Source organism: Xyrauchen texanus, chromosome 3, assembly GCF_025860055.1.
Source record: "Xyrauchen texanus isolate HMW12.3.18 chromosome 3, RBS_HiC_50CHRs, whole genome shotgun sequence".
Lineage (NCBI taxonomy): Eukaryota > Metazoa > Chordata > Actinopteri > Cypriniformes > Catostomidae > Xyrauchen > Xyrauchen texanus.
The window spans coordinates 38,818,196-38,831,487 of record NC_068278.1 but is presented as its reverse complement, the minus strand read 5'-3'; the positions used below and the strand labels follow the sequence as shown (position 1 = coordinate 38,831,487).

Here is a 13,292-nt window from a genome sequence, read left to right as displayed (position 1 = left end):
GAAGTAGTTGTTGAATACGCATTATCTTAATTTGTTACAAACAACAGACTTGTGTGAAGATGCTCGCTGGTTCACATCGATGGCTTTAGTTGGTTGATCACAGCGTCAAATTGTAGGGCTCTTGATTCCCAAGTGGCCCCTCAATGTCTCAGAGTTGATCTTCACCACCGACTTAAGAGTTGATCATGTCAACTCAGTCCCCATTAGGCGTGAACTTTCCCTTTTGCTTTGATATGCTGCTGGATAGTACGCTGTCTTTGAAACTCTTCTTTGAATCTCGTAAGGTCTTATAGGTTTAAAGTCTTTGTTGGTTGTTTACATGTTGTTTTAGCAACTATCCTTACTGAATTTCTTAAACTTTAAAAATGTTATGACATTTGTTTTAAGTTGGCCTACTTGAAATAGGATCCCACTCTTTGCATTTATTATATTCGTGGGGTTAATTCATTGTGATTTTATATTGTTTAGCAATTTTGAAGTGAGATGAATTTGCATGAACTGATACATTAATTGTTTGCTCTGCTGGTGTAGACAGCAGATGGCATTTTTATAGCACTGATGGCATAACTGTTATGGTAATGACGGTGAGAAGCAGTGAAGAAAACAAGCTCAGAGCGGAACCGTAGATCCAGCACTCGCATCTGGAACACGAAAACAGCTCTGAAGCGGGGAGACTGGTGCCCTCTACTGGACAAAAGGCGTAAAGCAGCCACCTCAAGAACCATAGCGTGCATACAGATTTTTATCCTGCACAGACAGACTTAATCCCTCAATCAGTAAACAGGGATATGTAATGAGGGGTTTTAACCGTTACTGTCAGAAATAAACAAAATATAGTTTTCTCATTAATCGACTATGTTTATACTGCTGGGTTTCCAAGGGAATTTCCATTACCATTAACAGGTAGTTACAGGTGTAACTGCCTGTGGTTTAAAACAAAAAACTGTGCTCTGTGGTTACAGGGAAAAGCAATTTTAACTAACCCCACACATTACAGTTATATTAACTGGTGCCATAAAGGTATCTGTCCTAGGTGGCTGACCGTTGTTTGGTCTGTTAGACCCATGTTAATAGCACTTCTGCGGTTATTCAGTCTCATAAATGTGTCATTCAAAACTGTCAAGCCTCATTTCACAGCTCTAGTTTATTTAATTTCATAACATTATCTCCATGGTTTAATGAGTACCTTTGCCTCTTTAATAATGATACAACAGTTTTCGTGCATGATTTCAAAACATTAGGTGTACAATATTGTGATATTTTTATAATAGGTTTACTAAAATGAACACAAGTGTTTTGTTCTACCTTTTATTTGCCTCAGAGTATATGCTACATGGTTCTGTCAAATTAAAAAAGCAAAGTTACTGTTTAGAAATACATTGTTAGTGATGTAACACTGATTTATCAAAAGTTTATTCTGTTCTTATAATGAATTTAGAGGACATCAATAAGAGGATCTCAATTATCTGAATAGCACAATGAACACAACATATACGAGTATAAATCATAGCGGTACATCAGTACATCTTTAAAAACCCTGAAATAAAAGATGTGCAATTCAGCATATATATAAATATATATATATATATATCACGGGTAAATACAGGTGAAGCTCTGGCAGGACAAACCCTTTCAGTACAAGTGTACCAAGGTTCATTTTAAAAACACAAAAACATTTACTGCAATGGTCCCCCACCAAAACCTTGTAAAGTTACAAATCAGGCAGCAGGCATATCTTCTTTTTTTAAATTTTTTTTTATCGTCTAAGCACCTGAGACATTTGTTTGAGAATCTGCAGAAAAAAAATTTATTCAGAACAAACAAGACAGAGACAGACAACATGTAAAATGCAGTAAAATATCTTGCATGGTAATGAAAAATGTAAATACAGATTTCTCACCAAAAAACAGAGATTATGAAGACTATCAAATACATTTTATTTAGAGTTTAATATCATCTCTTCCTTGTAATTATGTCACTGCAACTAAATACCTAAGAGTAAATATAAGTGTTTGGTGTTGTAATGTACTGATGTATATACACCATAAGGCCTGGCACCATAAAATTCAAGAGATATATGTATAAAAAAAAAAAAATGAGGCATATAATTGATATGAAATGCCATTAAATACTGTAAGCTCTGAGCTCTGTAATTTTCCTTGTATTACAACAGTATAGAGACAAACATTTGTTTTTCTTTCTGTCTTTATATATAATCTACTTTTATTCAGGTTTTCTATTTACCAACATAAAATCTGAGCATCAGTTGCACAATATTATGTCAGCATTAGTCCAGCCTGCTTCCAGTTCCTCTCTAGTCCCGATGACACAGAGATCCGTCTGTGCTGGTCGGAAGTTTTTGACACGATTTGACCACAATTTACACATGCTTCACATCCTGTTAAATGAGTCTTGCCCTCTCTCAGATCATTGTAGGCATAATTGTGCTCTCTCGCCCTCAGGTCATAAACTGTGTGTAGCCCTCAGCACCTGTAACTATGACGTCCATCCAAATTCGCATGGCTTCTGGGGATGGTGCCACCATGAAATAAAGTCGATCGTGAGTCTTCACACAGAAGGTTAGGGAGGGATTGGGACTCTGTAATGACAAAAAAAAAAAAAGATAACGTGTGTGTCTAAGTGCGTAAGAAGATGGAGAATAACAGTAAGAAATGTACATGAACATGGAGCTGGCTTTGGTCTCTTTTGCCTTCTGCTGTAAGAAATTCTCTTTATGAAAAGACACCTGTCTGCTTAAATTTTAAGTTTGCTTAAGTTTGTGTGGTATGTTGATTTACTGATCTACAGTGAACAGGAGGTGTTGAAACAGTTCAGCATACAGCATACAGTTCTCATATTACTGTGCTTACCTTAGTTGCGCTGCGCAGGTGATCGTAATAAACCTCCTCAATGGCTTGAAAGTAGATTACACCCTTCAGTTTGGTCTCATGCTTATCTGAAGAGTAAATACCATGAGGAATTACAATTAAGGAAAATTAAAATGCTATGAATAGAAAAACCTGCCTAGTTTTGGAAGATAATTGTACAGATCAGCTTTATTATTCATTTAGAGGGATTAAGAAGGGATTACAATTGTCCATTCACATTCACAGTTTTTACAGAATTATTACAGTTATTACTACAAGATGGGTAAATTGGGATTTGTGTTTTACTTTTCTATTAAATCACACAGTGCAAGAAATTAAAATAAATAAATAAAAAAGCTTTTTAAAGCTTTGCTGCAGGGAATTAAACAAGCATATAAAGTAGACATTAATTCTAGAATTGCACACAGAGTGAGTCACTTAAAAAGCATGGTCTGTCTCAATTTAATGCTGTCTACCACCCACTGCAAACAGCTATTTCACAAATGTCCTTTTTTTACTTCTTAGTGCAATGAACACATCTCTTTGACTGGTTTTATCTCATAGACTGCACCTCTATTGAAGTGTGACAGCCTCCAGTGGGCCCCCTCATACCTATGTCAACGGTTAAGATTTATTAGTTTCCTTTGAACCGTTCTATCTTTTTAACTTGCCTCTATTCATTACACAAATCTGCTTAGTAATGGGAAAAATTGTTTTTGTTTTTCATGTTTTTGAAGAGTTTTAAATGTGGTATTGTTGCTCAGAACTGAGCCAGGGGTAAATCTACACCCCCATCCCTCACAAACGGCAGGCTAGAGAAAGTATTGCAGTTTATTTCATCATCATCATCACCATCATCATCATCATTACTAACATGAGGAGTGAGGGGGTGAAAAGGCTACACACATGAGCATATGTGTATGTGTGAGAAAGAGAAAGAGCATATAAAAAAAGGCAGAATGATCGAAAATTTTGAGATAAAATGTTTCAAAAGAACTTGCTACTTCGTCAATGCCATTTTTTGGATTGTTTGTTTTTTCTTTTTCTTGTTTCGCTTTTTCCTCCGTAAAAATTAAAAATATTTAAACTAAGCCATATCAAAAACAAAACACACTTGCTCTCCCCCATATTTACGTCCAACACACTTTGCCGTCAGTTAGTAAATAAATAGCTAGTTTCATATCTATCTAAACTTTTTTAAATGACAAAGCAGAACTGAACAGAAATCCCTCAATGACCTTATTCAGAGACCGTGATGATGTGTTTCCGACTTAATTGGCAGCATAAACCTAGCAAACCTTTTTTATATAAATATTTTAAAGGAATAGTTCACCCAAAATTTTTTATGTAATCATTATTTACTCACCCTCGTGTTGTTCTAAATCAATATGACTTTCTTTCTTTTTTGGTACACAAAGGAAGAAATAATCGATATCTAACTTATTATTTAGTGTAAATCTTGACTGGCCATTGCTCTCTCTGTGCATAAGTTATGCAGTTATGCTGCCCCCTCTCACGAGAAGGGGCGTTCAAGCCAATACTCACTGTTTTGGTACAAGGGGACCACCACAGAGATATTAGTAACAGAAAACACAACACAGCTGCACACAAACTAGAGAACCAAACTTACAAAACATGTGAAGAGTTTGAAGTCAAAGAGGACATGAATTTCTATGACCAGCTTAATGTGAATGAATCGGAGTACTCGGAAATAAAACAGAGAGATGGGAGAGTCAAAGGCAGCCACAGTCACACTATGTCCTAACCAGAAGTGACATACATAAGCTATAAAAAAAATCTGTCTTTTCTATTGTTATTCAGATATTTGTCCTAACCACCTGCAACGAGCAACAGGACATTTTATTGATCATTTGGTTTCTATTAACGCCCCGTCACCTTTAAACTGGCATTGATCCAAAATATTTCTCATAACAGTATATTGAACCCAGCATCTCACTATCCAGCTATAAGCAACTTGATTTTGGTTGAGAATGTCACACCTATCGACTGTTCTGTTGAGGTCTCGCTCTCTTTACTCAGAATTTGGTCACACACACCTGTTCAGAATGGAGGAGACAGACAGATATTCCAGCTCCCTCCGCCTTTGTCTCTGATTCTTTCAGTTCAATTTCAGTAAGCAAAACATCCAAAACACCATGGCTTCCTGTCTCTTCAGTCTCTTCAATCTCTCTCAGTTTGATTTCCGATTACTCTGGTTTATACAAAAAAGGCTGGTCACAGAAATGCATCTGCTCTTCAAATTCAAAGTCTTCAGACATGATTTGTAAAGGTGGTTCTCTGGTTTGTGTGAAGCTGTGTTGTGTTTTCTGCTGTTAATATCTCTGTGGTGGTTTGGTTTGAATGCCCCCATCTCACAAGTGGGGCTACATAACTGCTGCTCTCATGCACTCTCATGAACGTGCACAGGAGAGCAACTGTCAGTCAAGAATTTCTCCAAATAATACGTTTGAAAGTTAATTTAAATCATTATAATTTCATTTCTGACATTATTCTTTGTGTTATATTACTCAGTCATTCATTTAATAAAAATTGTCAACACTATTTTCCTTCTGACTCTCTATTTGTTCCACTTTTAAAACATCATGGAAATTTAATGGTGCATTTTTTTCTTTTGATATTAGAAAAAATGGGAACATAACAATTTTTTTTGCTGTGGTACCCCTTCACTGCTATGGAAGTTTACCCTGCTTTTTTCCCTTATTCCAAACCCTGAAATGTAAAGAGAGTGCACTGGCAGACAATGTAATCAGACATAAATACAATGATTATCTCACCTACGTAATAAGAAAAGGCCCTTTTAAGTCGATCGAAGACAAACCACCGTTTTTTCCAGGATTTGATCTTGCCACCCATCTTCACAAGATGGCCCTTGCACATTTTCTCTGTTACAGTGACATATGGACAGGTGTCCACGCAGTGGCCTGAAGACTCCACATGAGAACGAAGGTCAAACTCCTCTTTCCGAATAGGCAGGTACCGCGTCATTGGCCGAGCCTGAGGAGCACAAACTCAGATGTAGCTATTGCAAATCAAATACAGTAACAAGTGTTTTCTCAAATATTTAAACACAACACAATGAACTTTGGTATTTTGGTATGCATAACATGAGCACATGAACAAAAGCACAGTATGTTATAAAAAATATATTTTTACTACAAGGAAAGTTTTCTTGTGACATTTTTATGATATTTCATTTGCTTTAATACACAACTCATATTCATTACAATAGAGAGTATCACTGTGAAAATGTCTGTGTTGAAAGTTGTGTGTATTTTCTTTCAATGTTAAAATACTTTCTCCTATCTCAGCTTAATATGCAGACTGCAGAGTCAACTTAAGTTATTCATATGCTGATTTTACAGTGTAAACACTGTGTCTCTGTGATGCTATCAAACATTGCTCTGTTTGAGTGTCCTGACCAGCCCAGAATGGCAACACTGGCTCAACAATTTGTTCGAGGGGAGTATATGGGGAAAGCTGCTTGAAAACAATCAATATTTTTGCAATTTCTTTGGGTGAGGCTTTAGTGGCACAGAAATTATACACTTCAACATTAAAACATCAGTGTCCTACTGCCCTGCCATTCCTTGCCTCTGTCTCATCCCCCTCCTTTTCCTCTCATCTTATCTTCTTTTTGCTGTCTCCCTCTCACCATCTGTCTGCGAATCTTCACTCATCCACCTGCTGTGCGGAGCTGCTCTCTGTGCATTTATGCCTCCTGTCTGGCCCAGTCAAGCTGAGCCAATGACCTCATAAAGACTTTTAAAGAGCAACTCAAAACAGTCACTGACCTCAGAGCTGCAACGATTAAGCAGACTGCTGTGCTAAGAGTTGTACACAGATATTGAAACTGTCTGTTCAAGTGCAGATGCTAGTCCACTGACGTCAGTGTTTTTTGCACTGCTGTCCACCACTAACAAATATTTAGGGCTGCTACTGAATCCACAGCAAATAATTGATTTTGAAAAGAATTTTAAACAAGTTGTGGTCACACATCTTCCATTGAGTTGTTCTGGTGGGCTGTGCAGCGCAACTGGTGTAGTCCAATTCACGAGAATATGACGTTTTTGAATAGGTCCTTTAAATCATTTTTTTTAAAGATATACGTTCAAGTTACCAATTTAATTCAGTCTGAAATTGCCACTGAATGACTTACTGAATCAGTCAAAGCTGTTACTGATTCAACATTTGACTGAAGTAATACTACTTTCAGAAATGTTATGTAATATTTTTGTAATAAATTATTATTTAATTAAAATATATACAGTTGTATTGTTTTTATTAAAATATGATTTATTTATTTGTTTTTTAACTAAATATAAATGGGGACTTCCCCACTACAAAAAAAGAATTCCGTTGGAAACACAGACTGACACAGTGTGAACAGTGTATTTCAAATCAAATATTAGTTTACTCTAACTCTTCATTAAAACACTAACAATAATTTATAGTATATAATAGATAAAATCATTCATTAAAATTCATATAACATTTTAAAAATGTTATATTTAGAAATGTCATGAAACTATTTATATGTATATATTAACGGATGGAGTATTATGTATTCATTTAAATAATATATTATAAACAGTGCATTTAGACCCCTTACTTGTTTTCACATTTGTTATGTTGCAGCCTTATGCTAAAATTATTTAAAAACAAATTTTCACATCAATCTACACTCCATACACTGTAATGACCAGATTTTTCAAAGCAAAAAACAGATTTTTGATAACTTTGCTAATTATTAAAAATAAAAAACTGAAATATCACATTAAAATTAGTATTCAGACCCTTAACTCAGTACTTAGTTGAAGCACCTTTGGCAGCGATTACAGCCTCAAGTCTTTTTGGGTATGATTTCACAAGTTTTGCACACCTGGATTTGAGAATTTTCTGCCATCCTTCTCTGCAGATCCTATCAGATTCTGGCTGTGTGCTTATGGGTCATTTTCCTATTAGAAGGTGAACCTTCAGCCCAGTAGGGGTCCTGAGTGCTCTTGACCAGGTTTTCATTAAGGATATCTCGGTATTTTGCTGCGTTGAGCTTTCCTTCAACCCTGACCAGTCCCTCAGTCCATGCAGCTTAAATACACCCCTACAGTATGATGCTACCACCACCATCCTTCACCATTGGGAAGTGCCTGGTTTCCTCCAGTCCAGACATGATGCTTGGAATTGAGGCCAAACAGTTCAATCTTCGTTTCATCAGACCAGTGAATCTTGTTTCTCACAGACTGAGAGTCCTTTAGGTGCTTTTTTGCTTTCTTGCACTGAGGAGAGGCTGAAACAGAAAGCACCCACCCTCAGAACGATACAGTGCTGGTCGGACCAATCAGACTCTATGCTACAAGACTGTTTTGATCACGCGGACTGGGAGATGTTCCGGTCCGCCTCTGATGACGACATCGAGGTTTACGCTGATGTGTTTCATCAGGAAGTGCGTAGAGGACGTTGTTCCGACCAAAACAATACAGATCTACCCCAACCAGAAACCATGGGTTAACGGCGATGTTCGTGCGACACTTAATGAGCGGACCTCCGCTTTTAATTCCGGGAACTTGAAGGAGCATAAACAAGCCAGTTATGCCCTCCGTAACACTATCAGAGCAGCCAAACGCCAGTACAGGCACAAAACTGAAGGATAGTGTAACACCACCGACTCTAGAAGTATGTGGCAGGGATTTAACATCATCACGAACTACAAAGGGAATAAAAACTCCGCCGTGAACACCGCTGCCTCTCTCCCGGATGAGCTTAATACATTTTATGCTCGTTTCGAGGACAATAACACCGCCCTCACGGAGAGAGAGCACTAATGGCCGACGCTACAGAGGATGTTCACGCTCCGTCTCTGTTGCGGATGTAACCCGATCCTTCCGACGGGTGAACATCCGTAAAGCCGCTGGTCCAGACGGCATTCCGGGCCGCATCATCAGAGCGTGTGCGAACCAACTGGCTGGTGTTTTTACGGATATTTTCAACCTGTCCCTCTCCCTGTCTGTAGTCCCCACATGCTTCAGAACATCCACCATTGTGCCTGTACAAAAGCAATCAAAAATCACTTGTTTAAATGACTGGCGTCCTGTTGCTCTGACCCACATCATCAGCAAATGCTTTGAGAGGTTAATCAGAGATCACATCTGCTCTGTGCTGCCCACCTCTTTGGACCCATTGCAGTTTGCCTACCGCAACAACCGCTCCACTTATGATGCCATTGCATCTACACTACACACTGCTCTCTCCCACCTGGAAAAAAGGAACACATATATGAGAATGCTGTTTGTAGACTACAGCTCAGCATTCAACACCATAGTGCCCTCCAAGCTTGATGTGAAACTCCGGGCTCTGGGCTTAAACAGCTCGATGTGCAGCTGGATCCTGGACTTCCTGTCAGGCAGATGTCAGGTGGTTAGAATGGGCAGCAACATCTCCTCATTACTGACCCTCAACACTGGAGCCCGCAGGGCTGTATTCTCAGCCCACGCCTGTATTCCCTATACACACATGACTGTGTGGCAACACATAGCTCCAATGCCATCAAACATTAAGTTTGCTGACGATGCGACGGTGGTAGGTCTGATCACTGACAATGATGAAACAGCCTACAGAGTGGAGGTGCACACTCTGACACGCTGGTGTCAGGAGCACAACCTCTCCCCCAATGTCAGTAAGACCAAGGAGCTTGTAGTGGACTTCAGGAGGAAAGACAGAGAACACAGCCCCATCACCATTAATGGCGCACCGATGGAGAGAGTCAGCAGCTTCAAGTTCCTCGGTGTCCACATCACTGAGGAACTCACATGGTCCGTCCACACTGAGGCCGTTCTGAAGAAGGCTCACGAGTGCCTCTTCTTCCTGAGATGGCTGAGGAAGTTTAGAATGAACCACCACACCACACATGTGCAATTAGACCCCTGCAAATGATCCAGAATACAGCTGCACATCTGTTCTTTAATCTATCAAAGAGCATGCGTGTTACACCACTCCTTGGCTCTCTTCACTGGCTGCCAGTTGATGCACCTATCAAGTTCAAGGCTCTGAGGCTGGCATACAGAACAGTCACTGGGTCTGCTCAAACTTACCTAAAATAATTTCTGCAGAGTTACACACCCACTAGAAGCCTGCGGTCGGCTAAGGAACGTCGCCTTGTTGTACCAACATACAGGCACCAAAACACTTTCTCGGACTTTCAGCTTCATCATACCACATTGGTGGAATGGCATTCCCAACTCCATCCGTGAAGCTGACTCACTTTCTGTCTTCAAAAAATGGCTTAAAACACATCTTTTCCAAGAGCATTTAACCAGTCACTAAAACAAAATTCTTGTTGCACTTTAATCTGTTTTGAATACTATTCTGATGCTAGTGAAACTTTGTAATATGGCACTTTTCGTACCACTGTCTCCTTAAGATGATTCGCTTATGTTTTCCTCTTTTGTAAGTCCCTTTGGATAAAAGCGTCTGCCAAACGATTCAATGTAAATGTAAACACACGAACTCTACCTGGGAACACTGTTTCTCCCTCATCTTGACCTCTTCCTCCACAAGTATCTGCCTGTGTTCAGTCTCATCCTGCAACCTCCTCTCCACATCCTCTCGCCTCTTTCTCTCGTCTTCCAGCAGCTGCTTTCGTGCCTGAACTTCCCTCTCCTGATAAAGAAACAGACAGATTAAGACACAGAGGGGCTTCAAATCTACAGTGAAAAGATTTAATAGGCAATAGGAGGAAAATACACACAAATACATAAAATACACAGAGTGGCCTGACTAGGGATGCATGAAAAAATTATTCTCAGAGAGATTGTCAGAGTGAGTATTACTGTCGGAAAGAATGTTAAGATCCAGCCTTCCACATCCATCACTCTTTATAGGAAAGAAACAATCTTTAATGAAGTTATGCCAAAGGGACCAGGGGCTTCCTTTTTAAATTCATGAAAAAGATCTCTTTCATATTAGAGACAGGGAGAGGGATGGATTATATTTCACAGACAATTAAGGTTTAATGGTACTCACTCGTCTCTCTACCAGTCTGGCTTTCTCCTGCTGGGCCTCCTTCAACATCTTCTCCATCTCCTCCAGCCTCAGTCCTGCCAGCCCATTGCCACTGAAAGAGAAACACAAACTGTGTTACTGTTGCTGTGGAAGCTTCCTGCAACAGAGAAAGACATTGGGCCTGAGTGCTCAATCTGGACAGATCATAGCTCGCTTCATTGAAATTTTACAGAGGCATCTGCTGGGTCAAGGAGGATGTGATGTTTTTCTGGATTTACTTTTAGCAATGACCTTCAAGTTGCTTTTGATGGGCCTCTTTTATGATCAGAAAAAACTACGCTGTTGGAGTTTATAACTGCTGAAACATCTAAATGTGAATTTTGAGAATGACTGGTCAAAGCTTCTTGTCCAGATTGTTGATGTTGAAAAGTAGGCCAACATCAGAGAATTTCTTTTCATGACATCTGACGAAACACCTGAAGCCTCCCTGGCTCCAAGGAGCATATACTGTAAAATGACATTCTGTGCTTGTTCTGCCTCGGGACAAGAGCAAACTTTGAAGGCGAGAACAATAGCATGTCTCTTTGTATAGATGTATGTGTTGTCATGGAAACAACCAAAGAACTATTCTGGGAAGTGGATGAAAAAAAAAATTATGGGTAAATTGGGCAGCGTGACCCGTAGTCAGGGGAAAGGAGGCAGAATGAAGGGTTCCCTTGACAACTGAATCTCACCTTTCAGGTGAGCAGGCAGAGTTGTTTTCAGTAGATAAGCTGGTCTCCATGCTGTCAGAGCTCTCCAGACTCAGAGTGTCATACATTGATTCTCCAGCTGGGGGTGCCTGGTGGTGCAGAATAGAGTGGTGTACCATGGGAGCTCCTGAAGATAGGAAAGGGGTGTTGAACTGGGAGTTAGAGCCCTGTGGTGCCCTCCAGTGGCTTTGAGTCTCTATCACAGGCCTCTGTTTAGGATCTGTAGGACAGATACTAAATCATCACATTCATAGAGCCCAGGAAAAAAATTTAACAGAACAGTTTTTCTATAATCACCTTTAGGGTACGTGCACCTAAACCACCATCAGTTTTGTAATCAGAACAACAATAAATTATTCACCAGTATTATAATGTTTGTGAATGTTTTTGGTGAAGGACTACCTCTGTCCTGTAGATCCAACTGTCTCCTGGAGTCCAAATAAGCAGGAGACAGATCTGTGAGACTCTGTAGACAATAATGAATAGATAAATTGTGACATTTATACATTATACATTTACTCACCATCATGTTGTTCCAAACCCATATAACTTTCTTTCATTAACACAAAAGGAGAGAGTGTCAGTCCCCATTCACTTGTCATTCTGCCTAACATCATCTTTTGTATTCCAAGGTAAAAAGTCAGTCACAAGTCACAAGTTTGGAACGACATAAGGATGAACAAATAAAATTAGACAGAAAATACATTTTTAGATGAACTATGCTTTTAACAGTGAATGCTAAACACTTTGATAAAAGTGTACGCTAACAAAAAGTTCCAAAAATCATTATTGGCAAATTGTACCAATAATTAATAGAAATATTTTAATACTACAAAAACTGTGTTCACATTGTAAACTATATACTGTGGCCTCTCTAGCAAAACTAAAAGAAATCATCTTACTTTGGTGGGCGTGTTTCTGCCTGATGTGCTCATGCTGGATGGTGGGGGAGTAAAAGTGCCGTTGGTCTGTCCCACATCTCCATCTTGCTTACACTTGGAGATCTGTAAACAAATAAAAATTTTATTCAACCCCCTCCATCCAACATGACATCTATAAACCTTATGGACAGCAGCACCTTCTCTTTTGAGGAGAATGACAATGAGAATTGAAACATTGAAAAACCACTAATGAAACATTGAAAAACGAATCTTTCCAACAAATTTCAGTAGACAAAAAAATTCAGAAAACATGAGTTGAGGAAAATTAAATGTGATCTAGGAGCTTTCTGCAGCAAAAACCATTGAAAAGACTAAGTCTATCCCTCATAGCCTCATTTTCATTCACATCAAAAATCAAATATGGCACTACTGTGAATAAGATCTATGGCAGCTATCTCCCACAGCATAGAGGAACACCACACCATAGCCACTACACCAGGCAACAAAGTGATAGCCTTATGTACTGTCTTTTATGTAAATTTATATCTAAAATAAAAAAAATGTGTGTAATTATTTCTGTGCAGTTTTGCAACAAAGAATATCCCTCATAGCACACATACATCTATTTGATGTATGATTTAATCAAAAGCGTTTGCTCATCTGCAATATGTCTCTAAAACATTCCAAGTCAGAGGGTAGAACAATATCTGCTAGATATCTGCTCTTGTTAATATATTTATTAGATGTTTCCACTCATTAATTGAATGTGATGCTTT

General features: G+C 38.9%; 1 protein-coding gene across 8 annotated transcripts in view; it reads right to left on the bottom strand.

Moving 5' to 3' along the window:
- Positions 1 to 1,138: 1,138 nt before the first annotated feature.
- LOC127626946 (pleckstrin homology-like domain family B member 1) overlaps positions 1,139 to 13,292 on the bottom strand; it is a 76,899-nt gene continuing 64,745 nt past the window's right edge. For 7 of the 8 annotated variants that reach the window (XM_052103126.1, XM_052103099.1, XM_052103143.1 and 4 more), the window contains 8 exons: positions 12,538 to 12,639; positions 12,038 to 12,101; positions 11,618 to 11,855; positions 10,905 to 10,995; positions 10,395 to 10,541; positions 5,663 to 5,882; positions 2,871 to 2,956; positions 1,139 to 2,599 (listed from right to left, as the gene is read on the bottom strand). In XM_052103126.1, the coding sequence (XP_051959086.1) occupies positions 2,459 to 2,599; positions 2,871 to 2,956; positions 5,663 to 5,882; positions 10,395 to 10,541; positions 10,905 to 10,995; positions 11,618 to 11,855; positions 12,038 to 12,101; positions 12,538 to 12,639 (1,089 nt within the window). In that variant the 3' untranslated portion in view covers positions 1,139 to 2,458. The remainder of the gene's footprint in view (positions 2,600 to 2,870; positions 2,957 to 5,662; positions 5,883 to 10,394; positions 10,542 to 10,904; positions 10,996 to 11,617; positions 11,856 to 12,037; positions 12,102 to 12,537; positions 12,640 to 13,292) is intronic. The other variant, XM_052103134.1, reaches the window with a different exon arrangement.